The sequence below is a fragment of the Lemur catta genome, chromosome 22 (assembly GCF_020740605.2).
Source record: "Lemur catta isolate mLemCat1 chromosome 22, mLemCat1.pri, whole genome shotgun sequence".
NCBI lineage: Eukaryota > Metazoa > Chordata > Mammalia > Primates > Lemuridae > Lemur > Lemur catta.
This window is the reverse complement of record NC_059149.1, coordinates 25500526-25528520: the sequence shown is the minus strand read 5'-3', so window position 1 is coordinate 25528520 and position 27995 is coordinate 25500526. Positions and strand designations below refer to the sequence as shown.

The window sequence follows — 27995 nt, the reverse complement described above, 5'->3', positions numbered from 1 at the left end:
TATAGTGAATGGGCCCGCCTGGGGTGCCCAGGGTTTTTAGAGGTGCTCCAAGGACATGGCCCAGGCCTGCAGTGTCCAGAAAGTCCCTTGTTCTCCTTAGAAGGAGGCACAGGAGCAACTTCAGGGCTTTGCAAATCTGGTGGGGATTAAAACCACCCAGTGGAGAAGGCTGTGCTTCTAATCCAGTGACTGAAGTTCCACTGGCCATCACCACTCAGTGTGGGTTCAGACTTCATTACCTTGGCCCTGGCAAGTTCCAGAAAAGCAACCGAGCAGGCCAGGAGAAAGAGCACTTGGTTAGAACCACAGGGCCGAGGAATGCAGTGCACCAGGCCTGCCACAGATTCCACGCCGACTTTGCCCGTAGTCACTCTTGTTCTTGCATCTCTTAAGCTTTCCCTTCCTCTGCCTTCATGGTCACAGCTCACTGGACTAGGGTAGATCCTGGACCCAGGGGGTGACGATCGGATTGCTCTCCTAGGAAATGGGATTGGTGGGCTGGGTCTAGTGATGACAAGTAGCGGCTCCGCTTGGCGCCACCCCCATTCTGCCAGCCCTTTGCTCACTCCCTTGACTGAGCACTCCTCCCCTCCCCACAGAAAACGCAGAACACGCCCCAGGGCTTGCACAAGGCCATGTCTTACTGGCAAACAAGGTTGCTGTGCCTTAAACGTCCTCCTGGAGCAGGGACTGGCTAACTCACAGGGGACTCAGCTGTCATCTGGCTCTTGTGGACCCCACTGGGCCAGGGCCCCTGGGGCAGGCATGGCCTGGTCTCTGCCTCCTCTTCTGCTCTGTCTCCTTGTCTCAGACACAAAGGCGGGAGGCAGGAGGTACCATGCAGGTGTCCAGGCCGGCCCTATTTTCCAATCCAGGCCCAGGGAGCTCAGTTCCTGCAGACACTCTTGTTCCCTGACCCCAGAGGCCACTGTGAGATCTCAGGAGAGCTCAGTGTTTCTGGAATGAGAGGCCAGGGTGTTAGACCCGACTCTACAGTGGGACTGAATTCTAGGGGACCCTTGTCACTGGTTTCCCTTCAGAGGCCAACATGAAGCAGGGCCCAGGTCAGACAGAAAGGACTAGAAGACACTCTGTCCTGGAAACAGCTCTTTACTGAGTCAGTAATACTATGTCGCACGATAGTATCGCATGTAGACAGAAGTTACACGGCCGTGGGGCAGGCGGGCAGTGCAAACCAGTTGCACATCCAGGACAGTAAGGAAGGGGACAGAAAGGCTCTGAGCGGGGAAGGGCTGGTCTCTGAGTCTGTGCGGGGGAGGAGACAGCTCCAGGCCCCCAACCCAGGCTGGTCTGAATCTGTTTGAGCATAAAGGCAGGTGGGTTACGGCAAGTGTAGCCAGTGGGCGACCTCCAGCCTGCAGGGTGACTTCCCAGCACCCCTTTCTGCCGGTGTGCACAGAAGTTGGCCAGGGCCCAGGGGCGACGGCAGAGGGGCCTCTCGTGGGTGTCCAGGCCCCTCCCACTCCTAGTCCAGCCGGCTGCTCACGCAGAGGCGGTTCGGGCCACTCTGGGTCCTGGTAGGACGAGGTCAGCATGTGGCCCTGGGCAGGAGGAGAGTCGCCCTGTTCCGAGGGGTCGGCCCTCCTGCAGCGGGGTCTTCCTCGGCCACCCCAGAGGGGCCCCCTCGGGGACCGGGGCAGGCCAGCCTGGGGTGGGGCAGCAAGGGAGGCGGCTGTACAGAGAGAACCTTCTCGCCCACCTCTGCGTCCCGCCTGGGGCTTCCTGCGTGCTGGGGACCACGAGGCAGAATGTTCCGGGGCCTGCAAGGTCTCCCCATGCGGATGAAACTCCTGCATGGCTTCTGTCCAGGCCATTCCTGAGAGGCAGAGGCGAGGATGAAAAGAGGAAATTTCTGGACACGTGAAAAGGACACGTTGCCCTTCTCAGGCACACAGTGTGCAGGGCCTGAGGATGCCGGCCCTGGCGGCCCCTGTCCTGTGGGAGGCGGGGGCAGCTCCCCGAGGACTCTGTCTCCACGGTTATGGGGAGGCTCATGAGGTCGCCAGATCCACCCTGTCTCTGGAGTTTTGACCACGACACCCTGCAAAGGTCTCCTTGGGTCTTTTCAACCACGGGGAGCCCCAGGACGTTGCTGGCCGGCATGGGTGTGATGATGCTGGAAGACCAGATTTGGTCACTGTTCAGAGACGGACCCAAGACATTCCTCCAGAGGTAGCCACCTCCCCAGCAGGCTCAGTCACAGGAGAGGGGGGCCTTCTTCTGCCTTCTCCTCCTGCTCAGCCAGGGGAGCCCAGTCCGCCCCCAGCCAGCAAGGCAGTGTTCATGTGTGCGTGTTCGTGTGTGCGTGTGTGTGCGCGTGTGGGTGGAGGGGGCTGCTTTCCTATGGTACAGTCACTACGGGGGAGCCCACATCTGCAGGGTCAGCCCTGGGGGACCCCCCTCTCAGAATCGAAGGATCACAACTGTCTGTAGGAGAGGCTTTCTGGGGGGCTCCAGCTGCTCTGAGCCCCCTTTGGCATTCTGTGTGGCAGCGTCTGGGCCAGGGACCCTCCTCAGTAGGAGCTCTGACTTCCTGGTGGGCCTGGGGGCCCAGGAAGGCCAGGGGGCCCTTGGATCCCTGGTTCACCCTTAGGGCCCGTGGCCCCCCGCTGGCCTGGAGACCCTGTCTTCCCTGCGATCCCTGGTTTTCCCTGAGGCCCTTCTGGCCCCGGAGACCCTGGGGGCCCCTCTGGCCCTGGGGGCCCCACATCCCCTTTGGGGCCTGGCTGTCCCTTCGGCCCTCCATTTCCAAAGCTGCCCTTTAAGCCTTTGAGGCCTGGGAACCCCCGAGGGCCAACCGGCCCCCTTTCTCCCACAGGTCCAGCCTCTCCGGGATGCCCCTGAGGGCCCTGGGGTCCCGGGGGGCCCAAGCTGCCCGGGTCTCCTTTGGGTCCTCGGCTGCCAGCAGGCCCTTTCACGCCCACATCTCCTTTGACTCCTCTTGGTCCTGGAGGGCCAGGGGCACCTGGGATTGGAGACAAGAGGGGAGAGGGGAGAGGTCAGTCTGGGAGGGGCTGGCCGCCCAAGGCTCACCCCCCGACAGAGGGTCAGACGGAAGACAAGCCCAGGTCCACGTGCCTCTGGGCTCGGGGAGTGCAGACAACTGCTGGGTTTCCTGAGCCTGCTTCACCATTTGGGGATAAGAGCAGCAGACTCTGTGTGACAACACATGTCCGTGTCCGGCATGAGACTTCTGCCTGGCAGACCCGCATTATTCTGCCTTCGAGAATCGTCCATAGCTCCAGACATGCCCTCAAGTTGGGCACCGAGAGAGCCAGACCCTTCCAGGAAAAGGCCAAGGTTGTCCAGCATTGTCTGTCCTGCTCTCGAGGCCGGCCTCCTACACCTCCTCATGGCCTTTGACCGCTGTGCTCACCCGCAGCCCACCCCTGTGACCTCCCAGGCATCTGGGAACAGGGGTGGAGTCAGGGGGCATGGAGGAGAAAGCCACAAAGCAAGGCATGAGAAGCAGGCACCTCCCAGTGTGAGCAGTCGGTGCAGTGACCCCCCAGAGAAAGGGGATCCCCCAGGAACCCACCCCTGACCACTCCAGCCTCTTCTCAGAGCTCTTAAGGCTACTATAATAATTTCTGGGTCTTTTAGTTGACACATAGAAAGAGAAGTCACAGCACAGTGAAAGCAAACAGTAGGTGCCTATCTAGTAGACGGGGGAGCCCCAGGAAGACGGTGAGGGCGCAGAGCTGGCATGCAGCTGGGGAGCTCAGCATGTGCTTGAAGAGGGTGATCACCAAGCAGTGTCACCTGCTACGGGCCCGCCCCGGACAAGCACCTGGGGGAGATGCCGAGATGAAGATATGGCCCTTCCTCGAGGAGCCCTGCCAGTGCCCATGCCAGGGGCAGATGCCCTCACGTCCTCTGGCTGCGTAGGTCTGAGGGTCTCCACCTCTCAGAGCTGTGCCAATCCCGTGGACACAGCGGAAAGTGGCCGTCACTGCCCAGGCATGTCAGAACACCTCAGGACCACACAGGAAAGAGAATTGGCTGGCCCCATGGGGACGGCAGTGGTGGAAAACAACCGCTTTAGCCATCACGGGGACAAGGCACAGGGTGGACCTGGCTTTCTCTGGTGGCCTGGGCAAGGGATCTGTGGGTGGGGCTGGCGGGAGCCGAGCGTGCCAGGGCTGGCCTGGAGGATGAATTCTAGTGCCCAGGCCCAGGCCTCCCTGAGAACTCTGCTGTTTAATCAGCCCCTTTGCAATCGAATCCTAGAGTTTTTGAGCTCGGTGGGACCTAGTCCAATTCTTTCGTTTCACAGAGGAGGCTGCTAAAGCTGAAGTGATAGCCTCACGCCTTCCTGGGTGGAAATCAGAACCCAGGTGGGCCCCCGGGGCAAGGGGTTCTGCGTGTTGGGAGCCAGGAGCCCTCTGGGCTGCCATAACTCAGTTCCGTGACACTGGGCCCCTGCATCCTGGCTGATGCAGCCTGAGCCCTCCCTGCCCCGTGCCGCCCACCCTCTGCTGTCCCCTCTCTGTCTCCTCCTGGAGTGTTTCTAAGTGGAACAGTGTCAGCAAATACCGTCCTCTATTATGACCTAAACCGGAAAGCAGAGCCCAGACAGAGCCAGCCCCACCAGAGCCAATAAAAATCTTCCAGGCGGTTCCCAGCCACCGCCTGCCCATGCCCACTTCCCACCATGGGGCAGTGGCCCTGCCTGGGCTCACATGGTGTGCCAGCAGCAGGGGCTCAGAGTCTGTCGGTGGGTTGGCTGGGGCGAGGGGGGGGCCAGCGGCAATGGCCTCGGAGAGAGCCGGGAAGCAGGAGCTGCCGTCTGGTCCACAGCGAGCCCCGGAGCTCGGCAGGCATAGCAACGCGGCACGGGCTGATGCCCATGCGGGAGCCGCCTCCCCCTCCTGGCAAGACCTGCTGGAACTGGCAGAGCCGCAGCGTCTGCCTTCACCCTACCTCTGCTCCTGGCCCCTGGGCCAGCCGAGGTTTGGAAAAGCAGAGCGCAGGGGTGGAGAGGCCCCGCGAGGCTGCGTGGCACTGCTGGGCTAGCCCTTCTCCCCGTCCCAGAACTCAGTTCTCTCAGTAGTGAGAGCAGCACTTGGTTTCCAAGGGCCCCTGCAGCTCTGAGACCTGGGCTCAGTTAGTGTTTTTCAGCCAGAGGTTCCTGGGGCGCGCCCCTAGCTCCCTGGTCCTTCACTCTCCCCGCTCTCGCCTCTGTGTGGACGAGTGCACAGTCCCCATCTCGAGCCTCCACTCAGGGAAAGCCTGGCAGGTCTCGTCTGGACAAAGATGCCACCCCGCCCCCAGGCCCAGTTGAAGCCCCTTCACTTTCTCCCTGGGACCCCCAGGACGACCTCCCTTCCCAGCCCCGAGGAGCACAGAAGCCACTATGGGGATTTCTAAGGGTTTCCATGCCAACAGCCAAGGAGAAAGGCAGAGATATAGGCCCCCTCTTTCTGGGGAATCTCTAGGCATCTGTCTCTGGACGGGGGACCCAGCGCCCACATGTTCCTGGTGGATGCTAGTGCAGAAGCCTCGATCACAGCGTCCACTTCATTGCCCAGGGGCTGCAGCCCCGAGAGAGGAGGGGGAGGATGCAAGGAGAAGGGCTCCCTCCCTCTCTATGTCCACTCCCCCCTCCCGACTCATGGCCACGGCTGCCACCGCTGACCCCATCTCTGAGAACCCAGCCGGGGGCAGCAGTGGTGGGGACGTGTGTCCCAGGCAGCGGCCCTGAGATCAGGTGAGTGATGCCATCGGGCCTATCTGCATCTCATGGTGCAGAGGGTGGCGACTTGCTTGGTCAGGGGTCAGGGTCCCAAACCAGGCCAAGAGGCTCTGAGACCCAGGCTCCTGCCCCCACGCCGCTGCCTCTGCTCCTGGTCACACCATGGCGGGGCTCCTGGGCCTCTCCCAGCATCCCACGGTCGGGGCCTCTGGTCCTGGTGCCTCCCGGAGGAGGGGAGGCCCCAGAGCCCTCTCTGAAGAGCCCTGGGGGCCCCTGCGGAGCGGAAGGGGACTCGGGCAGACCGTCTTCCTCAGGTGAGCAGGGCCCCCTGCCCCTGGGGCCAGCCATGAGTCATGCGGTCAGCGGGAGAACTGGGCACGGCCTGGTCTGGCCAGGGAGGACGTCAACAACCAAACTTTAGTGGTCAGCGTGGGGGGAAGGAATGTGGGTGGGAATGACCAAGGCTCTCTCCAGGACAGTGTGCCCCGACCTGGCCAGGAACATCAGCAGAAGTGAAAGGCAGAGGAGGGAGGGCTGGCGGCCACTCTGGGCAGAGGGGAGAAGCCTCGGGCCAAGGAGGACCCGCGAGCAGTGGGGCTGGGAGAGGGCCCAGTGCACCCTGGAGTCCAGGGAACCCGTGATTACTCAGGAAGCCACAGGCTGTAATCAGGCTCTCCGGGCCCATTAATGTCCAGCCACAGCTGACTACATGTCTGGGACCCGTGGGGTGGCCTCCTCTGTCGTCTGCACTCAGGCAGGGAGGGGACGTGGGGAGGGCAGAGTACCCAGGGTCTCAGGCACCAGCACCACCCACTCACGGGCTGGGTGGTGCGTGGCGGGAGAAGCCTGCACATCTCATGGCCAGCTTCTAAGGCAGAAGGAAATAAACCAGAAGGGACACCTCCGGGGGGACTGGCCTGGTACCACGGAAGGCATGGTGGTCTGGACATTGGGCACCGCAGGTTTGAGTCCCAGCCCTGGTATTAGCAAACTGAGTGGCTGGGCCTTAGGCTCCCTCTGCTCGGTAAGAATACTGGCCTGGGACTAGTTTATAAAAGACGAAACCTCCCACTGAGAACAAACAGAGCTGTTGAAGAAAAGACCAAAACATCTTTCTGGGCCAGATGTGGTGGCTCACGCCTGTAATCTTAGCACTCTGGGAGGCTGAGTCGGAGGATTGCTTGAGGTCAGGAGTTTGAGACCAGCCTGAGCAAGAGGGAGACCCCATCTCTACTAAAAATAATAGAAAAAAATTAGCCAGATAACTAAAAATAGAGAAAATTAGCCAGGCATGGTGGTGCACACCTGTAGTTCCAGCTAATTGGGAGGCTGAGGCAGAAGGATCGCTTGAGCCAGGGCAACAGAGTGAGACGCTGACTCAAAAAAAAAAAAAAAAAAAAAAAGCCAGGCGCGGTGGCTCACACCTATAATCCTAGCACTCTGGGAGGCTGAGGCAGAAGGATTGCTTGAGGTCAGGAGTTCGAGACAAAAAAGGTTTGCAAGGACATTTCTTAAAGCTGCCTGTTGCTCTAGGCATTTGCTAGAGGATTGCATTGGCCCACTAGCATTTTGTCTACAACCAGGTACTTCTGTGTCTGGGAAGATCGCCAAGGCCCACCCCATGGCAGCTCCATGGCAGCCCTGCCTGGATCTGGCTCTTACCTCGGAGGATGGTGACGTTGCGGAGGATTTCTCCGTGCTGCGTGTCCACGGCCTTCATCTCCTCCACGATCATGGAGAGGTTCCGGACGTTGAAGTCCAGCCGGGCGCTGAGCAGGCCGAAGCGCTCTCGGAGCAGGTCTGTGGTGCCCAGCATGAGGGAGACCGACTTGTTCAGGTAGTAGAGCTCCTCAGCGTGGCTGTGGAAGCCCAGCGTGCAGGAGAGCCGCACGTCGTCCAGGTACTTGAGCATGCTGTGCACGTGGTTGTCGGTGGCATTGATGTTGGTGAAGATGGTGCCGATTTCGATCTCGTGAGACGCCATGCGTCCTTCCAGCGACTCGAACCTCTCCACGGTGCGGTTCTGGGCGTAGCGGGTGTGGTACTGGAGATCGTGCATGTTCTCCTCATGGTCGTCCAGGAAGGACGAGATGTTATCCAGCTGCAGCTGCAAGCCCATGACCTGCAGCACCAGGTCGTGCATGCTCTCAGAATTCTGGCTGATGCGTTGCGACGAGGCCCCCAGGGTGGCTTGGATGTTCTTGACCACTTCCCCAGTCTTGGTGGAGGTGGCGCGCAGGCCGCTGAAGAGCCGGGTGTAGTTCTGCCAGTCGGTGACAATCTTCTGCAGGGTCAGGGTCTCCTCATCCGTCTTCCGTTGGATCCCGTGGATCCACTCAGAAGTCTGCCCCACGGTGAAGTTGATCTGGTGCACCGCAGCCTTGACATCGTAGCACTCCTGGGTGAGGTCCTTCAGAGAGAGGTCCAGGCCAGCGGTGGTGGCCTGCCAGCCTCTCACCTGGGCCAGGAAGAGCCCCAGAGACTGGTTGACCTGGTGGATGGAGAAGGAGCAGCTGCCCATCTCCTGGGAGATTTGCCTGCTGGTGGTGGAGAGCAGTTCATGGGCCTGAGAGGTCTGGTCCAACTGGACCTCCTGGGCTAGAAGCATCTTCTGAATTCCCTCCAGCTCCTCCTGCAGTTTTCGGATCTCCGGCCCCAGCTGCCTGGCTTCGTGGCAGAAAGAGCAGTTGTTCAGGGCTTTCGGATCTTCAGGAGAAAGAGACAACAGTTTGAGGCGTTGAAAGGTCATGGTATTAATACAACGGTTCTTCTTTAAATTAATTATTTCAGAGCATAACGAATTGGCAAGTGGCTTCCCAACCCTGCTCCCTCCCCCAAGTCCTTCTAGGAAACCCTGGGAAAAGCCTTGCTGTCTCTATGGGATCTCATTGTTTGCAAATGTCTTGACTATGATCTGAAATGGAGGATTTAGAACATTTTTTCCATCTCACCACCAAATTCTCAAGAATATCTCTTCCTAACTTTTCAGAGGCAGCCAAGAACCTCCCATTTAAACTTCACTGTAAGATTTCTCCGAATAGTTTTATATCTGTTATCTTCTCACAATAAGCTTGCAGAGAAGGTGGTACAGGAATTTTCACCCTGGGATGCATGAGGAGCGAGGCACAGAGAAGTGGATCGCCAAATAGCACTCAGCCGGTGCCAGACCAGAACTTTCTATTCGCATCAGAGCAGGCCCCCTCTAAACCCTTCTGTTACTGCTCCTCTGTCTCGTTCTCTCTTGGAATGTTCCCTGTCAAAGCAGGAGATGAGAACATCACGAATTGTGGCACGACTTAAGCAGTGATGAGGAAAGGGCTGACCTGTCAGGAGGTTTTGGAAGGTCTGGAAACTCATCATTTCAGATGCATGAGGATAATTTGGGAATGGACTATATTTAGCCTCCTTGTCTGCCTGTAGACTCTTGCTAGATCTGTGCCCCCCCACAGAACCCCTCGTCCTGGGCACATCCCAAGGTAGCAGCCCTCTTTGATGGAAGGTGTACTGGCTGGAGAGGGAAGCAGGGAGCCAGGGCTTCCTTCTCTTGTGTCTAAAAGTCTGGCGAAGGCTGCCCTGCTCTATGGCACTGGGAGGGCATGCTTGCCCCATCCTGGTTAACACTGGCCTTACACCACAGTCACTAGCACACCCACCTACCCAGTCCCTGGAGATTCTCCTGCATCGACACAAGCTTCTTGTCATACATGGACTGGACCAAGGAGATGTCTTCTGAGAGAGCGTCCACCTTCCTGAAAACTGTGGAGGAGAAGCAGATGAGAGACTGGGGCAGGTCTTAGTTCAGAGAAACAGCAGTCGTTCGCTGAGAAGGCATTTTTATCAGCCCCTCTGCAACACTGGTATATTTCCTTCTATCATCTAGGATAGAAGGATGTAAAGGATGCATTTTTATACCATCACATCCTTTACATCCACTGTCTTCAAATATTCTTTAAAAGCACACTTTTGTGGCTGTATAAGATTCTACTTTCTGGCCAGGCTCAGTGGCTCATGCCTGTAATCCTAGCACTCCTGGAGGCCAAGGCGGGAGTACTGCTTGAGCTCAGGAGTTCGAGACCAGCCTGAGCAAGAGCGAGACCCCATCTCTACTAAAAATAGAAAGAAATTAGCTGAACAACTAAAAATACATAGAAAAAATGAGCCAGGCATGGTGGCGCATGCCTGTAGTCCCAGCTACTTGGGAGGCTGAGGCAGAAGAATTGCTTGAGCCCAGGAGTTTGAGGTTGCTGTGAGCTAGGCTGACACCATGGCACTCTAGCAGCCTGCAGCTACTACAGTTATACAAACTGTAGTACGTAGGAAAAAGCAGCAAACCTAAGCTCCCTGGGCCTCTCCACTGGACTCCAACTTAGCAAGTCTGAGTGGGATCCAGGAATTTGCACGTAATAAATGAGAGAGGTGACATTGATGCGGGTGGCTGTCCAACCTCACTTTGAGAAACACAGACCATCCGAGGGGCTTATAAGTCACCGTTCCAGTGATCCCAACCCTAGGTGTACAACAGAGTCACCTGGAGGCTGAAAGACAGGGAATCAGTGCCACTATCGGGGGGGGGCCCAGGCATCAGTATTTCTTAAAGCTCCTAGTGACTCTAACTCGGAGCTGAAACGCAGAGCCACTGATCTAGTCCTGTCATCTCCTTTTACCGATGGGAAAACAGGGGTCCTGAGGGGGTGCCTTGCTCAAGGACACACAGCTAATTCGTAGCCACTCTTTGCAATCTGGACTGGGCATTAAGATTCCCCTGCCAGAAAGATGCCTCTTCTGGGCCCTGGGCTACAGATGTCCAGTGTCTGTCCTTGCAGGGGAGCTTGAGGTGCCTGAGCGCTGACCAGACAGTCCCCTGCAGCCCGGGGTGGGCGAGCCCTGGACTCACCCAGAGAGGCCAGCACGGCCACGGCCACCAGGAGCAGGGCCAGGAAGAGGTAGAGGATCCGCACCGACGTGTGCAAGGACAGGTTCCTCTGGCAGCGGCTGCAGCGGGGCCCTGGCCGGCCTGTGGGGGACAGAAGGAGGGCGGTGGCTCAGGCCAGTGGCCCAGGCTGGAGCTGAGGGGCAGTTCCCTGTTCCTGCTCTGGCCGGTCTCATCGTGTCTCAAACCAGGCTCAGAAGGGGCATCGTTCTCGACCCTCATCCTCCACCTAACTCACCACCTTTCTCTAGGTGCTAGCACTTTCTGGAATGAAGGAGATCAAGCCAGGGGCTTCAAAGAACACCCCCGTCACTACTGTCCCCCTCTCTATGCCATCTCATTCATCCCACGGCGTGAGGCAGCCCCTCTTCCCTCCACACTGGCCCTACTGATGATCCATGACACGGACAGCCAGCCTGTTGCACTGCTGGGTGACCAACGTGTCCTGCTTGCCCAGGTCCCTCCAGGTTCCAGCACTGGGAGTCTCCAGGCACGGGAACGCCTCAGTATGGGGACAGACCAGGGTGGTTTGTGGAGACTGTCTCAGTTCTTAAAACTGGAAGTCCTACGCCCTGGGAAACCCCTCAGTCCTGGGCAAACCAAAGGGTTGGTCAGCGGTTGCCAATCTTAGTAATAACCAGTAGCTTTCCCTGGAAACCAAACCTGGCCCACCAGCAGGGGTGCTGGCGTGGAGGAAGGAGGGTGCTAGGTGGGCCTAGGTGCTCTGGCGGGTGGCAGGTGCCCAGCGGGAACACAGTGTCGGCCCAGCTGTGAAATTCCCAAGGCACATGTGAGGACCAGGAGCGCTTACAAACCCTGTGTCCATCCACACTCCAGAACAAATAAATTAGAATTTCCGAGGTGGGTCCCAGGCATCCCTGGGTGATTACAATGCTCCAATCTATGCAGGGAGCCACCAGAGCCCCTACTCCAAATAGGAGTTCAGGTGTCAGGGGACAGTTCTGGGTCAGCTAGAAGACAGGCCCTAGGGACAGGGTGTCTGGCTGGGGGAGGTGGCAGAAGTCCCTGGTAGGTCCCAGGAGGAGCCCCGGAGACAGATGACACTTGGGGCAAACTTTGACCCCACCCTGACTGCATAGACCTGGGTCATGAACTCTGCCCTTTCACCCTCCAGGAAGCAGTGAGGAAAGGGAAGCCAGGATTTTGAAGTCAGAGATAGAGACATGTCTGTCACCAGCCTGGGGACAGGGACAGGAAGCTCTCAGCCCAGAGAGGAGGTGGGGCAGCCCCCGGGCCCTTACCCTCCTGGGCGCATGGGAAGGTCGGCATGTCCTCCTCTTCACCAGCCAGTTCCTCTTCCGTGACGTACAAGGCATCTCCGTCGCCGCCGGCTGACCTCACTGTGGTGGAGCCAGTGCCGTCAGACCCCGGGCGGGGACCCCGGGCCATACCCCCTTCTCCAGCTGCCCGTTCATCTACCAGTCCCCACAGCCCGTGCCCACCCCCACCCCTGGGTCCAAGCCAGGTGACCTGGTGTAAGCTGCAAAAGGGGGGATGGACATGAGAATCAGGTGGCCGAGGAGCGGGGATGTCCTGCCATCTGGGTAAGGAGAGCCCCCCACGTCCCGTCCCGCACGCTGGGAAAGGCCCACAGCCCAGCTCAGCAACCTACTCTCTCTGCGCTTGCGCAAGCCCCTGGGGTGGGGCAAGCAGGAATAAGAGCCAGTGGCTCCATCTGACTCCGCCCCCTGCCAGTCCCTGACACCTGGTGACCAAAGCGGAATTCCTGTTCTCCAGGGACAAGGCTGGACATGGTCCCAACACATGGCCCACCAAGACTCCGCATCCAGCCCACCTGGGGGGCGGAGGACAGGAGGAGGCCAAAGGCGGGAGGATGCAGGATGGGCACAGACCTCTGCCTCTAGCTGTCCCACCCAGGATGCATCAGGCGTGGAAGTAACAGGTCTCTTGTCTGAAGGCTGATTCTGTGCTTGTTCTCTAGGTTCACATGGTCCCTAAATAAGACCTAAAGGACCTCATTCAGAAGATGGCTCTAGTGCCCCAGACACCTCACACCTCTCCCTCCTTGTAAGTCACAGTCTTTTATAAACAATGAGAAAGACCTAAAATATGGCTGAATGAGCCAAATCCCTGAGGCAGGTGTTTAAGAAGTGACAGGTGTTCTGAATTGAGCTAACCAGGGCTTTTGTTCTGGGAAGTGGAAGCTGCAGGCTGATGAGGAAACCTGAATTGCTTGGGATATGTCTGCAGAGGGGATTTTTTTTTTTTAAACTATGCCTCCAAATGAGGCAATAAAAATATTTAACTACATGATAATGAAATAAAAACACTTTTGCATGGCAAAACAAAAATCTGCTAGAAGCAAAGGTAAAAGTCAAAACTCAAATGACAAACTGGGAGGAAATATTCACAACATACAAGACAGATAAAGAGATAATATACAAAATTTATAAAGAGCTTTGAAGAATTAAGAAAATAAAGGACCAAAGATTCTATAGAAAAATGGGCAAAAGACCTGAACAATTGATGAAAAGATATATAAAAATGACCATTAAATAAATGTCCTTGTATGATGTTCAACTTTACTCATAAGATAAACACAATTTAAAAGTACACCTTAAGCTGGGTGTGGTGGCTCACGCCTATAATCCTAGCACTCTGGGAGGCCGAGGTGGGAGGATTGCTTGAGGCCAGGAGTTCGAGGCCAGCCTGAGCAAGAGAGAGACCCCCATCTCTACTAAAAATAGAAAAAATTACCTGGGCAACTAAAAACAGAAACAAAAAATTAGCTGGGCATGGCGGCGAGTGCCTGTAGTCCCAGCTATTTGGGAGGCTGAGGCAGGAGGATCAGTTGAGCCCAGGAGTTTGAGGTTACAGTGAGCTAGGCTGATGCCATGGCACTCTAGCCCGGGCAACAGAGTGAGACTCTGTCTCAAAAAATAAATAAATAAATGAATGAATAAGCACACTAGAGGAGGAAAAAAGAAAGAAGAAAACTAACCTAAGTAACTTGTGACACAGTTTTGACCATGTGACCGTAGTCTGGGGCAGGTTGGGGTATGAGTGAGGAGGAAGCGCACACAAATCCTGAACTCATAAAGTGGGTTTATTTATTGTTGTAGCATGGCTGAAGCAATTCTGGAATCATTTTAGATGAATATAGGATTGAGCAAATGAGTAAATGTGTTGACCCTTGAAGGATGGATTGAAATGGAAGGAGTCAATATGAATTCATAATCGTTAAACTATCCATGTGTATGTGCATGTATGCCTATCTATATTTGTAGGCATGTGTATACGTATAGCTTTGTTTGATGAACGGTCCAGAAGGCAAAGCCACCACAATAGTAATGGACACCCCTAGCAACCCAGAGCTTGGCCTCTGAATACCATTCCCCTCTAAAAAAAAACCAGGGCCTCTTGGAGAAATGGCTGATTCTAGGTGTGGGACACGGTAGGTAGAAGATGAACCTGGAACATCTTGTTATTCCAGAAAGCAAGGACATGCTCAAATAAATAAATAAGTAAAAGGGGCATGCCACAAGGACACAGAAGCCAGCTTGACAATGTCCCCACTGGCCAAATGTGGGACAATTTGAATACTAAACTAATAATGTGTAACGATGTGGTCACAGACAGTCCTCTACACACAATGGCTCGACTTAACATTTTTTCGACTTCACGATGGGGTTATGGTTTCTACTGAATGTGTACAGCTTTTGCACCATCATAAAGTCACAAAATCGTGAGGTGGAACCCTGCTAAGCCAGAGACCGTCTGTACTGTGTTGCTAGCATTACATGCATTTTCAACTCACAGTGGGTTTGTCGAGATGAGGCCCCATCGTTAAGTCAAGGAGTATCTGTATAAACCATTGAAAAAGGGGGAATTCACGAATCCATACCAACAGATACCTACACACACAGGGAGAAGGGAGAAGGGAGGGCTCCCTCTTTCTTATAGTAGCGCTGGAGTTGGAAAATTAGCGTTTTGCAACCATCATGGTAAGAACCATGGGCAGATGCTGTCCCTAGGGGGTATTTCCGTGAGAAGCAGGATATATGCGTGGTCTCAAAGTGTCTCCTCACAGACTCCTTGTTAGTTACAAGGGAGGAGGGGGAAAAAGTTATCATACATTGGGGAAATCAGGCAACACCTTGACCAGTTAGGTGATCAAGATTACCATCACCTGGTAGGGACAGGTGGGCATTGTGAGAAGCACCCCCCATCACTGAAGTAATGCTTCGACCGAGAATGCAGCACCCCAATCTATTCATGAGGAAACAGGAGAAAAACATAAAACGAGGCTCGTTCTATTAAAAAAGGGGGGCTGTGTTTTTTAAAAAATATCAGGTCAGAAAAGACAATGAAAGGTGAAAGAGACATGACAACTAAATGCACTACTTAACCCAGACTCGATCCTATATGGGAAGGGAAAGGAAATCTATAGAGGATATTATTTGGTCAACTGACAAAACTGGAATATGAACAGTAGATTAGATCAAGTATTAAAGTAAACATAGAAAAAACTATGTGCGTGTATACGTGTGCATATGCATATGTGTGTATGAATAATATTGCACCGAAAATTCTTGTATGTAAAATGTTGCACACACACAGGATTTTCTTAAGGCAATTTCCTAAAAGTTAATTTACTGGATTAGATTGTAAGAACATTTTAATGTTCAGCTTAATTAACAAGTTACCATCTAAAAAACATATACAAATTACACTCCCACTCATGCAATATATGAATATGCACTGATTTACTATTAATAGTATGCCCCATGAGTCTTCCTATAAAAATAAATGTATTTATGAGTTTAACTCAAAGGATCTTCATATTTTATTTTGCACATTTAAAGAGTATTAGTGAGACTCAACATTTCAAGTGTCCCTTTCCGTGAACTGTCTCTATATAGCCTTGGCCCATTTTTCTTGGGTGATTTTTCTTTTCAGGTGAGGTTTTTATAAGAACATAACCTTTCATCGTGTGTCTTGCAGATGAATCCTGAGGGGTCTGTGTTCAAAACTCTTTCTTCTAGAGGGGATTGCCTTGACTTTTCCTGGGCCCTAGGAGAGCTACCCAACTGGAACCACTGCAGTTTGATTTCTTAGCTTGGATCCCCACGTGTGCACACAGTATATAAATTGGAACCCCAGACCCACAAGAGGGCAAGCCCATGTTTACCCAGCACAGCCCTTCTCTCCTCGCCTGGAGTCCCTGAAGACATGAGGTGTCCTCATGGCTCCTGCCAGATAGATTCCCCACCCCCACCCCCAGCCTCTTGCACCTCTCCTCCCCATTTTTTTCAATGAGCAGACCACCTTGGGGGAGAGTCACAATCTTTAGCAACAGGTATGTCATGGCACTGACCCACCATCAGTAGGAATCTGTGACTAGTCAGAAAGGACTTTGGGCCAAAATGACCAGAATGGCTGTCCCAGGCTGCACAGTGTGACGGCAGCCTGAGAGGGGCACCTGCCAGGGGTGGGGAACCTGCAGCCTTCGGCCTTCAACCCTGTTCTTTTTTAAGCACCAAAGGAGGCAAGAAAAGCTTCATCTTTCTCTGCTGCACCCTTTTAATAAAAGGATTTGTTCGGTAAAATTTGGATTCAGTCAAAAGGCTGCATTTAAGGACCTCGAAGGCCACATGTCTCGCCAGACAGGTCTCTGGTCCAGCTGCCCCCCTCGTGCCACTCACAGCCTTGTCTCCCGCCCCTCCCCTCACAGCCTCATGCACCCAAGACTGGAGATTCCTGGGCCCCACTTCTGTACTGTTGACCTGTCTGGTTTCAGCTCCTAATGTGAATTTCTTATTTTTTTCCTGCCTTCCTTCCTCCCTCCCTCCCTAAAATATCACCCTTCCCAGCTCGCCTCTGTGCCTTGGGCCACTGTCCCATTAGCAATCTGCCAACAGTTTACAAGGACAGCTCGGCCTGGGCAGCTACCAGGATTACGATCTCTTTCCCCTGCCTCGGGCGAGGCGGGCCAGGATTCCTTGGTGCCTTCTATGCCTGCCTGGCCACAAGCTCCCCCTGCTAGCCGTGGCCTCTCACCGCCAGAGGATCCCTGCCAGAGCCACGCATGGGCTGTGGGATTTATTTACCACGACCCCCGGGGGCAGGTGTTCCTTCCTTTGCTCAGGGCAGATGCCCCCTCTGCCCTGTTCCTCATCCCTCCCCATCCCTCGATGGTGCTCCTCCCTCCAGACGGCCTCCTCCCTGTTCTGGCTGCACGGCCAATTTCATCACTTCGCTGTTTACGGCCTTTGCAGGGAATCTGGGATGACTTAAATCAAGCAAGGCTGATATTGACCTTCAGCAAACACCCCTCAGAAAGCACATGGTTTGTTACAATCTACCGTCCCATGAGAGCCCTCCAGACATGCAATCTGTAGCCAGTGGGGATTAATAATGACTGCTTTCTGTTACCGCAGGGAGCGGCCCATGGGAAGGCAAGCGCCATCTGGCAGCACGGGTCTCAGATCTCTCTGGACTAGGGGCTCCTGAGCGTTTGGTCCTCTTCCCTTTGCTTACATCTCAGCTCCATCTCCTCTTCCTAATCCCTCGGACTTCCTGTTCTCCAGGGCTGCACCCAGACCTTGGGGACCCCCGACTTACCTATGTCTGGAATGCTGGAGCGACTCCCCACTTTAGCCTTGCTCCCTTAATGAGAACATAACCCAAAGCACTCGTGAGGCTTTTGTAAACCAAACCCTTTGTAAGCATAAGCTCATTATATTCACATTACACAGAGATGGTTCTGGTCAGAGTATAAATGAAGACACAGACATAAAGGATGAAACACCTTGGCTGCAGACAGAGTGGTGATGGATCAGAGGACGACAAATAGACAGGAATCTGCACCCCCAGCACTGGGCCAGCAGGATCCATCCAGATGGGAAAACAATTTTCCTCCCCCCTCGCCAGTTCCCTGTTCTCCTGCCTCCTGGGGCAAAATGACTTAGCACTGGGTGCACCAGCTTTCCAAACTGTTTTTAGGGGTAGAGAACCACAGACTGGGAGAGTGGGAAGGGAATTTATAAGTCCACCTGTCATGTCACAGAGGCTTAGAGAGGTTAAGTGACCTGCCAGCTAGTTGGTGGTTCCTAAAAGTCCAGGAATCTGCAGCCAGATCCAAATATGCATACAAATTTGTCGGCAGACTTGCACACATCTGGCTCAGAAAGGCCACCGAGCTGGGGCAAGGCCTGAGGTCTGTTCCCACGTCATGCCTCCCAGCAGTGTGCCACCTCCTGGGGTCAGGAGGACTCCCTTCCCTCAGCCCGGTTCAGCACAGAGCTGATGGCACACTGGGTGCTCCACAAAGGAGCGTTTCCCGACCCTTTGCAAAGGCTGCATCCTCAGTTCACCATTCCCCTCTCTTGTTTCAAGCAGAAGCTCGTTTTTATCAAAAAGCACAGATTAATGACTTAAAATATGTTTTAAATCTGCTTTAGTCTCAGAGTCCTCCCTGGCTAGGGAGTGCTGGGGAGTATTGAGGTTGCAAAGGCTTAAAGCATAAGAGACAATACTCACATACACACCAGACCTGATGTTTGAACGGCAAAGGAATGAACTTGTTGGGGGGTGGGCAGCAAAATTTAGGCTGTGCTTCTCTGCCCCTTCTCAGAACTGGAACCAGAGGTATGCTATTCCTCTCTTAAAGCTAAAGAGGCTCTTGTTTGGGCGTGGGGTGGGGGGAAGTTCTGTTTTTTCCCATTGTCCTGGCTTGTTGCCTTACAATACTGCGAGTACGTCCACGGCCCTCTAAGATACGGCTGTGGCTCTTGTCTGTGTCAAGACCTCACTCTTCCTGCAGCCATCGCTATCCACATCGCAGGCAGCGTCCTTGGAAAAAAACGTCAAATAGTCTTTGAAAGCCAGTACTGCCAGCCCAGATCCGTAAAACAGTGGCACCACTGGAGATCTGAAAGGGCCTCTGTCCCTCTCATCCCTCAGGTCATAATATCCAACTCGAACACCACAAGCACAGCCACAAGAGGAGGAACTCCTCTTTTTTTAAGCCTCTGCTCCCACAGAGCCACGTAGCAAGTGTGATCGAAGGTGCGTGCCTTGCACACTGCTAAGCACGGCTGCTGACCCTGCTCGGGGTCGGTGTGGTTCATCTCTCCCTTTGGGGGTGGAAAAAAGCCCGGACCTGTTAACCAGCCTCGAACTCAACCGTGGTTACTGACGCCGGCTTTCTTTTGGTTGCCCAAAAATGTGTAGTTGGTTGACTCTTTCGCCTTTCTGAGATTCCATTCTTCCATCCGAGTCAACAAAGGGGAGAGGTTCGAGGAACTGAATAAAAGGTCTTTCTTTGGGCATTTCAAGGAACATATTTTGATGATTATCTTCTGCAGGGTTCACAGAGTGGGTTTTCCAAACAGCCAATTGGGTCAGTAAAAATAAAGATTTCAGAGTCTTCTCATGAGCCAATGCTATATTTAAAGTGCAGAATGGCTATAGTTGAAGGTTGGAGAATGCTATAATTAAGGTTGCAAAATTGTTTTCATTAGAACCCTCCCACCACTACACCCCCACAGGCTTCCTTTGCGGGATTGTCCATAATTGGGTGGGAATTGTCTGTCCCTCTCAACTCTAAAGAGTCTGGTCCTTTCTCCTCATCTGCTCCCTCACCCCACAGTCTCTCTCTTCCAGTGCTCACCCCATTTTGGGATTCTTACACTCTCGCATCCCTAAAGCCCCATCTGCTCCTCTGGGACGGGCTCCTCTCCCCATTCCTGCCACCCCTGCCTGAATTCCCCACCCCCCTGTGTCTCCCACCGTGTTCTTGGTGACCACAGAGGTTGTGAGTAAATCCCCTCTTTAGCCTAAACCCTCTTTATCCTCAATGACTTTCCTCCCTTTTTTTTGCCCTTGGGGATGCTATTGACCTTCAGGGTGGCACAATTCTTCATTAGATGGCATTTACCCACCCTGCACAGACATTTAGCATCCTGGACTTGCCCTCTACATGCCGGTAGCAATCCCTGGTCATGATGACAACCCTGAATGTCCATCCCATTTCTAAATACTCCTTCAAGGGCTGGTGTCACCTCCGGTTGAGATGAGAACCCAGGCTGTTCACTCAACACAGCAGATCCCTGTCACATACACACCGGCCTCCTGGGTAGACAGCACCCCCTCTGCTCCCCTGAATCACACAAATTCAGTGGCACAGGAGGGGTGGGCATCACCAGTTTTCGTGGTCCCTGTTGTCAATTCCAATCCCCCCAACCCTTTCCTTCTCTGACCTTGATGCTCCTTATGTGTAAACAGTGGGGAGACCATCTGCTTCACAGAGTGGCTGTGAAAATTCAGTGAGATGTATACGAAAAGTACCCCGCACACAATAAATGCATGATAAATCGTAGTGACAGTCGTTTTTGTTAGAATTGTTTTTCTATCCTATTCCAATTAATGGCATCATTTATCAGCATTTCCCAGCCCCCAGCCCTCTCAGGACCAATTTCCAACATTCAAGAACTCCATCTTTCAAAATGTGTCCTAGGGAACACTAGTTCCAAAACAGTCTTTGTGGAAAAGGGTTCTTTGGTCAAGTAAGTTTGGAACAGGCTGCATGCTCTGTCATCATCTTAGAGCTTCACATAAACAGTAAACATTTTGAGAAGTCCTGCCCCCCTCCAAAAAAAAAGTCCATTTAAATCTGTGTTTAATTCTCTGTTTCTCAGACTTATCTGACCATAGAACTTCCTGGTGATCTGGAAAGAACAGGGTCTCTATTAATCCTATGGAACTGGCTTTCAGAGGCGCATCTGCTGTGGGAAACACCATTCTGGATAATGACACCACCTGGATTGGATCCCTTCCTCGTCCTGTGTCCTGCCATCAACTTGAATGGAGGCAACATGCACACTGCAACTCAGGGCTCCTGGACCCGAAATGTACAGATCTCATCTCCACGAGCACCTTGCTTTCCTAATCCCCCTGCACTAACCCTTTCTGCCCTCTCCTTCATCCGGGCTGTCATCCACCCTGAGCTCCAAGACGCTTGTCCCCAGGGCTGGCTTCAGCCCCTGGAGCCTATAGCTCTCTCTGGGCCACGGTGTCATTCAGTCCTCAGCCTGCTTCCTCTGCGCCGTGCCAGGGGAGCCCAGCGCTGCTGGAGCTTGGCAAAGGGCAGTGTGCGCTCGGCTCCAACCAAGTCCTCCCATCTGGACCCGCACTTCCGGTTCCTGAGCTCCTCCTCCTGTCAGCCCACCTCATTCTCCAAAGAGGAGCTCTCATCCCCTCCTTTTCTGAAAAGATCGAGACCATGAGGTTCCAACTGCTTCCTTTATCTTCCGCTAACTCTCTCCAGATGCCTAAACCTCAAACCCAGCATGGGCGGAGGGATGTGGAAAGGGGCCCTCTCATGCCCTTGGAGCAGTCCAGTAACACTGCAAAGGAGCCTGTCCCTGACTCAGCGACCTCACTTCTAGGAACCTCTTTCTAAGAGGGCAATTATACAACCCGGCAAAGACGTACGCATCAAACTGCTTACCGCATGCCATGATAAATGTGCATAGCTTCCATGCCCATCGGCAGGGGATTGGTTAAACGAATTCTCATAGTTTTACTATGGGTGTTATGCAACCAATTAAAAAAATAGTGCAAATCTATAGTTACTGGCCCTGGGGAAGATATCCATGTCCTCTTGCTGAATTTTAAAACTACATACGACAAAATAACACAGATAGTATAATCTTACCTGTGTGGAAAAAAAATCTGTGTGCAAATATACACATACACAGAAAGATCTCTGGAAGAATGTTCATTTGCATCTTGTCATTTATTATCTCTGTGGGGTAGGATTTCATTCGAGTGATATTTTCTTTCCTTTTCTGAATGGTTTGATGTTATAAAGTAATGAGTACGTACCATAAAAGGATGGAATGCAGCTAGTAATGCACAGAGTCTACGTCTATAGCCATCGTTTCTCCTTCCTTTGGTCCCCATGGAGAACCCTTCCTCTTTCCAAGGTGAGTCTAATTCCACCCTCTCCGTTCCCAGGGTCCCCCATGCCCCTCTCTTCCATCCCTCTACCTTCCAATGAGCTCAGGACATCCTGGCCTTGAAAGCCCTTCGTGCCAGACCCTGCGTCTCTAACTGCCTCATTCCTCCCCTCCTTGCCTCTGATGTCCCCAGTCCCCTCTGCGACTTGCAGCCTGGCTTTCTCATCAGTGCCTCGGACGCTAACTCTGCTGATCAACAGTCAACATGATGGGTCATTTCCTCCCTCACAGAACTTTCTCCTCTTAATTTCCATGACATAACAGCCACAGTTCTCTGCCCGTGTCCCTGACTGCTCCCCTTGGCTCCTTCCACAAGCTCACTTTCTTCCTCCCACTCCCTAAAAGGAGAGATTTCCCAACACGGGCTAAAGCCATGAGAGAAAGTCTCCAGGGAGAAGTGGCAAATAGGCCTTCTGCTGACAACACGCCCCTGCCCGGGGCTCTCCAATGTCAACAGGACACAATCCGAAAGTCCTTTAGGGGGGACAGTCGAGGCTTCTCTCCGTAAACTCTAAACTCCAAGCAGTCTCTACCCACCACCAAACACACGTCCCCGAGGACCTAACACCCAGCCGTTGCCAGCACGACTTCCTGCCACTCCTGAATGACCCGATCCAAGTCTTTCCACCCTTCTGCTCCTCCCTGAAGCCTTTCTGAGCTGCTCCAACTTAAGCGCTCTCTTTCTCCCTGGGGACTCCCATCGAATCCACTGTATATGCCACTCATTTCTCTTTTGCATCACCTGCCTTGATTGTTCAGTTCCCGTCTCAGGTGTGCGTGTCTTGTCTCTGTTGGGAGGGCAGGAAGCATCCCTGCTTCCCTTCTGACTAGCATGCTTCCTCCCCAAAGTGCAGGGTAACATCCCAGAATAACCAGCTTTTTAGCTTGGGTTCAGGTGGAGGTGAAGCTGTCTCATCTGGAGCTCGAGGAAGGTGTCTGCAGGTGTCCTCCTGCAGGTGTGGAGGACGCCTTTGGAAATGTAGGTGTGGCACTATAAGCCTGTTCTCGTGTGTCAAATCTGTGAGACTGGGAGCGACTGTTCAGGGGACAGGCGCCCAGTAAGGACCAAAGAACCCATGGCTGAAACCACAGACTCGTCTTGGAGTCTGGAGAGAGTTAGGAGCAAAGGAAGGAAAAGATCCACCACCACCCTAAACTCCCGCCTTGGGCCCTCCCTTAGGACATTTACCACTTTTAGTCTTTTTGAATGATTTGGGCACAAATCTTTGGCATCTTAGTAAAGGGTAAGCTCCTTGAGAAAGTGTCTGAGCTCTTCATTGTGTCCTTGTTGCTCATTAGACACACGCAGACACACGCCCTGGCCTGGCAGCTGGTCTGCATCTTTCGGTTGTGAAGATGCCGTGGTACGAGTCCTGCCTTTAAGGATCTCGGCCCAGCAGGCGCTCAGACGTACACACTGAGCAGGTGTAATGAACACCCGCAAGTACCCGGGGCAGGCAGAGTCCCCACGCTCATGAAACTCACACTCCGATACCACCCTGTGGGGTCATCTGGCCCACTTGGACAAGGGGTCTGAGCCCAGGGACCCAGGGCATCCCAGGGACTTCGTCCCAGTGCTAAGGCTGGTCTGTGACAGGGCTGGGCCTGACCTCAGGCTTTGGTGCTCTACACACACACACACGCGCACACGCACACGCACACACACGCGCACGCACACACACTAATCTAAACATAATCAACACAGGCAGTGTATGTGAGCGGCACAGCGGCCATGCTGCCCTGTGCGCCAATTCTAACACCCAGAGCCTGTCCTTCACTGAGTCTTTAGTTATTAAAATTACCCCAGCTGGGTGGCAGCGGTGACCGTTTTGTTGGGGACATGTGTCTGAGGGTTTCAAGCCAATCTCCAACCTGAGCCCCCAGGGAGTTCGGGCTTCCCCAGTCAGGCCATCTGGGGCTCGTTTCGCCACATCAGCTCCTTTTCTTGCAGCCCTCGGGGTCTGGGATGGGTCCAGGCTTCCTGAAGGACCGGGGCTGGCCCCTCCTGAGTGGACATCATGTCCTCCCAGCCAGCCAAGCCACGTGGGGCAGGCTCCTCCTGAGATCTCACTGCTGTATGTTCGCAGCTCCCCCTCTCCCTGCCCACCCTTGCCCACGTGGTGTGGGCACCACTCTCCGATTCTGCAGGGAGGGCCTATTCCGCCCACCCTTGGGGAACAGCGGGCTGTGGCTGTGTCCTGTCCACCGCAGCCGGGCACAAGCCTCTTGGGGGCAGAGGAGAGGCCGTGTGGCAGGCCCACTTCCAGCCACCACTTCCACTCCTCAAGTGGTGCTCAGAGACCACCCAGGAAGGGAACAGCTCGGAGAGGGCAGATGACAGGCCAGGACTAGAGCCCATGTCTTTGACTTTCAAATGTGTCATCTTCACAGCAAACCACGCTGTGTCTCGGGGATCTAGGATCCAGGAGGGCCCCCACGTCAAGATCCTCCTGCCAGAGGTGTGGGAACAATCACACAGGAGGCTGCTAATGGCTCAGACAAGCCAGAGGGAAGCTCCGAGGTGGGCCTGTCACCAAGAGGCTGGTGGCAGCCGAGTATCCCCTAGGAGCATGTGTGACAGGGATGAGGTGCCAGCTTGCATGAAAGGATGTGGCAGCGTGGGAGGCCCAGCCAGCTAGCTGTGGGGCAGGAGGGGCCTCGGGGTGGAAGTGGCTGGGCTGGCAGAGTGGGCCCTGGCCCTCAGCCACTGGTGGGCTGGGCTGCCCAACAGGCGTGTTTTCTTAAATACCGTCCTCACCAACGCCCCTTCCCCCCATAACACATCACATGACCCTGTTTGCTTTGAGCGGGGGCGTGAGCCTTTGCCAACAGATGTAACTGGAAGATCAGTGTGGCCTTTGGAGGAGCATAGGAAGGGCTTTTCTGGAATGGGCTGCCCGCCTGCCCTGCCAGGCTCTTTACTTTTTCCACTTAGGTGAGAAAAATCCTGGTTCTTCACACCCCACAGATCTCAAAGGCCAAATATTTGCTGTCTGCCCTGCTGTTTCCATCACAGGTAGAGGTGGTGGCTCTTCCTGCCTGGGACTCAGCCCTGCCTCCCCCAGCTCTGCAGCCCGCCGGTCCCTGAGACGTTCCGGGGGATCACAGAGGGTTTCCCGGAGAGTGGAGGAAAAATACACAAGAGCTGCCCTCAAGGCCTCAGTGGACGGGATTCCACCCACACGTGGTGAGGCTGTTGGCTTTGAGCAGGAAAGGAGGTGAGAGGCAGGGCTCCGGCTTCTGCGTGGGAGCCCATGGCCTCCCACCACCAGCAAGGAGGCCCCAGAACCCGATGACATGAGTCCGCATGTCCTCCTCGGGCACTGCCTCCTAAATATTCACTCTTCATTCACACCAGCTCTTTTCTCCCCACTGCACAGGATTTCAGCCCTTGCTGTCCACCCCTCACCGTAAGTCTCTTACAGTTTTTCTCTGTTATGGCAGCAGAGCCCAAACCACACTAAGAACATGCAGATCTTACCACCACCTTCGAGGCCCAGGGCAGAGCAGCTGAAGCCCGTGGTAAGATGTGGTTCAAGACCTTGCTGGAGGCTCTGCCAACAGTCTGCCCTGGCCTGCTGACTGGGGAGGGTACAGCTCCAAGGAGGTGGCAGCTGGGAGCAGGAGCTCAGTGGGCGAGGCTCCTCACTGCCACCCAGGGAACTCCCTGGGGTTGATTATAACTTGCCCGGCTCATCCCACACAGCCCAGGACGTGGTGAGGCCACCAGAAAGCACAGACAGAAAGTGCCAGAGGCCAGACGGAAGGAAGCAGCAGAGAGTCAGGGGTATGCTCTGGACTAGAAGCCATGAGCCCTGGGCTCTCATCCCCCTGACTTGCTGTGACTCTGAAGCAGTCACTTCTCCTGTCCACAGGACCAGAGACATAATTTGTGGGATCCAGTGTAAAATGAAAGGGGGTTCCCTTGTTAAAAAATTATCAAGAATTTTAAGACAGCATCAGCAGAGCATTACGCCAAGTGTGGGACCCTGTGGGATGGCACAGGTTGCATGCCCATGAAGCCAGCCCCACCTGTTTGGGCCTCAGTTTCCTCAGCTACACAATGTAGAGGCTGCATTGGGTCAGGGGTTTTTCTGTGGGGCCCTTTCTTCCAGCGAATCCTCAGCCTCACATGTAAAACAGACAAGCAGGTGCTGGCTAAGGCGGGCTCCAGAGGTCTGGGCCCACTTCCTCTGCCCCCCAAACCTGCCAACAACACCTGAGAGTGTAGTTTGGCGCCCTGGGATGCCCCCGAAGGCCCTTTTCAGTTTCAACTTTCAGGAAGTCCACGAGGTGGTGAGGTTCTCCTGCTGGCACACAAGCATCGGCCTGGAGTGTCGCAGGAGGATTACAGAAAGGCACTGAGAAGGCATTTAAAAAACCTCAGAGGTTCCCTGTCCCATAGGATGACTCCAAAGCCTGCTTCCCCTCTAGCCTCACAGTGGGCTTGACCACCAAGCATGCTCTCTCCTGAGCATCAGGAAATCCAGGCCCGGGAAATGCCACTGGGGACCACTTCTGGTTTCCATTCCCATCTCAAGAACCAGCCGCAAGGTCCCTTGGAGATGGCGCCCACTCCCGGGCGCTGCACCACAGGGCTTCCCCAGCTGCTTGTCCCAAGGAGGTCAGAGGGCAGGTCAGGCAGAGTTCAAAGGTTGGGAGGGACAGGGTCTGGGCACAGCAGGTCTCTTCTGGGGAAGGGCTGAAGTTCCTGGAGGACCCTAGGCCTGGTCCTCGGGGGAAGAAGGCGTGGGGGTGGGGGTGGGGGCTGCAGGAGCCTCAGCGACTGTCCTCAGGGCGGGGATTCACACTGCTGGAAGGTCGGGCTGATGACACCTTTCTGCACTGACTGGCTAAAGGGATCAGAAACTTCTCCGGACTTTAAAACTGTTTTTGAGGATAGAGCGAGGGCCGAGAGCAGGGCTGCGCGGGGCGTGCGTGCGAGCGACCCCCCATCCTCCCTGCCCCCGACCGCAGGGCTCCGTCCTGTCGTCCCGGCGCCTTTCGCGGGGTGACCAAAGCGGCGCCTCGGGGCCATCTCCCGCTCTCGCCCCGCCCGCAGGCCGGGGTCCCCAGCCCGCCGCGCCGCTTACCTTTCATCGTCCCTCCTGCGGGGCCTGGGCCGGCCCGCGCGGGCGCCCGAGCTGCGGTGGAGCCGGGCCGGCGGGTCCTGCGGGGGCGCCGGTCGCCGTCCTACGCGCCGCCCGCGGCCGGGGGGCTCGGGCGGGCAGTCATGCTCCGGCGGACCGAGGGGAGGGCCGCGGGGTCGCAGCCGGGGACGCCCCGCCGCCCAGAGCGCGCATCCCGCCGCCGCCCGCGCTTCCCGCTGCGGCCCCGCGAGGTCTGCCGCCGCCCGCGCCCCGCGCCCGCCCTCCCTCCGCCTCGGCCCCGGCCTCTCCCTCCCTCCCCTCGTCACTTCTTGGGCCCCGGCCCAGATCAACTTCCTTGGTATTTTCAAAACTGCCGCGGCCGGCCTCTTTGTGCCGCCGCCCGGGCCCCGCGGCCCGCCCGCCCGCGCAGCCCCCGCGCCCGGCCTCGAACCCGGCCCGCCGGGGCCGCCGCGCACCCCGCTGCGGCTGCGATCGGGGACGCTGGGGCGGGGTCTTACACCCCAGTCGATTCCACTATTGCGACCGCCACGTGGCTGGGGCGGGGGCGGGGACCCCGATTTTAGCCCTGCACGTTTTTCTCCCCCATCTGCGGGGTGCAGGGACTGGGGGAAGGAAGGATTCCCGGGTTCCCCCCAGCTCCAGCCGTCCGGGTTTGCCCCAGACCGTTCCCATTTTAGCGCCCAGAGTTCCACGTCCCGGGCAGATTGGGACGGTTGGTCACCCCCTGGACATGCTGTGACTTGGGGCATCCACTGCATGTCTCCAATCCTTAGTTTTCTGCATGAAAGAACTGGGCCTGGAACGCTCCCAAATTCTGTGATTTTGTTGGTGGAGGGGCCTCTGAGATAAACAATGACATCTGAGGGGAAGTGACCTCAAGCGAGGAGTTGGGACTCAGTCCATAAGCGCTCCTCCGGATCCTCGCGCGTCGTTTTTCATTGATTGAACAAACATGTACTGAGCACCTGCCAGGTACAGGCTCTGGCCCAAGCTTGGGGGAGAGCGGGGGACGCGGCACACGGCCAGTCCGGTGAGGAGAGCCAGTAATTAATGGAGCAAAAACACAGAGGTGGATTCGTGTTGTGGGAACTTGCAGGGAGAAGCGGGACCGCAGAGTGGGGACAGTCCAGTCTTGACGGCTACTGCCAGCCCCTTCTCCACATCCCCAGGCCTCCACACCCACCCCGTTAAGGCTGGTGAGGCCCAAGGGGAGAGAAAGTGTCTCCTAAGCC

General features: G+C 55.1%; 1 protein-coding gene across 3 annotated transcripts; it reads right to left on the bottom strand.

The window, feature by feature from the left end:
* Positions 1-1094: 1094 nt before the first annotated feature.
* Positions 1095-26886, bottom strand: SCARA3 (scavenger receptor class A member 3). Of its 3 annotated transcripts, none has more exons than XM_045535829.1 (6): positions 26746-26886; positions 11909-12007; positions 10611-10730; positions 9374-9472; positions 7379-8422; positions 1095-2986 (listed from the first exon to the last, which is right to left on the bottom strand). In XM_045535829.1, exons 1-6 carry the CDS (start codon positions 26750-26752, stop codon positions 2535-2537), a joined length of 1821 nt encoding a protein of 606 aa, XP_045391785.1. In that variant the 5' UTR covers positions 26753-26886; the 3' UTR covers positions 1095-2534. The 3 variants fall into 3 exon arrangements, with proteins under 3 accessions (XP_045391785.1, XP_045391786.1, XP_045391784.1); XM_045535830.1 differs by lacking the exon at positions 26746-26886 and adding an exon at positions 12138-12667; XM_045535828.1 differs by lacking the exon at positions 26746-26886 and having other exon boundaries at positions 11909-12087.
* Between the last annotated feature and the right edge of the window lie 1109 nt (positions 26887-27995).

What these genes read in the sequence shown, in the direction of transcription:
- SCARA3 (XM_045535828.1), bottom strand. Translation starts at nt 12,056, where the DNA reads ATGGCCCGGGGTCCCCGCCCGGGGTCTGACGGCACTGGCTCCACCACA. An exon ending in GGAGAATCTCCAGGGACTGG is followed by an intron (nt 8,423 to 9,373) that starts GTAGGTGGGTGT and finishes TTTCTCCTGAAG; the next exon opens with ATCCGAAAGCCCTGAACAAC. An exon ending in CAACGTCACCATCCTCCGAG is followed by an intron (nt 2,987 to 7,378) that starts GTAAGAGCCAGA and finishes CTCCAATCCCAG; the next exon opens with GTGCCCCTGGCCCTCCAGGA.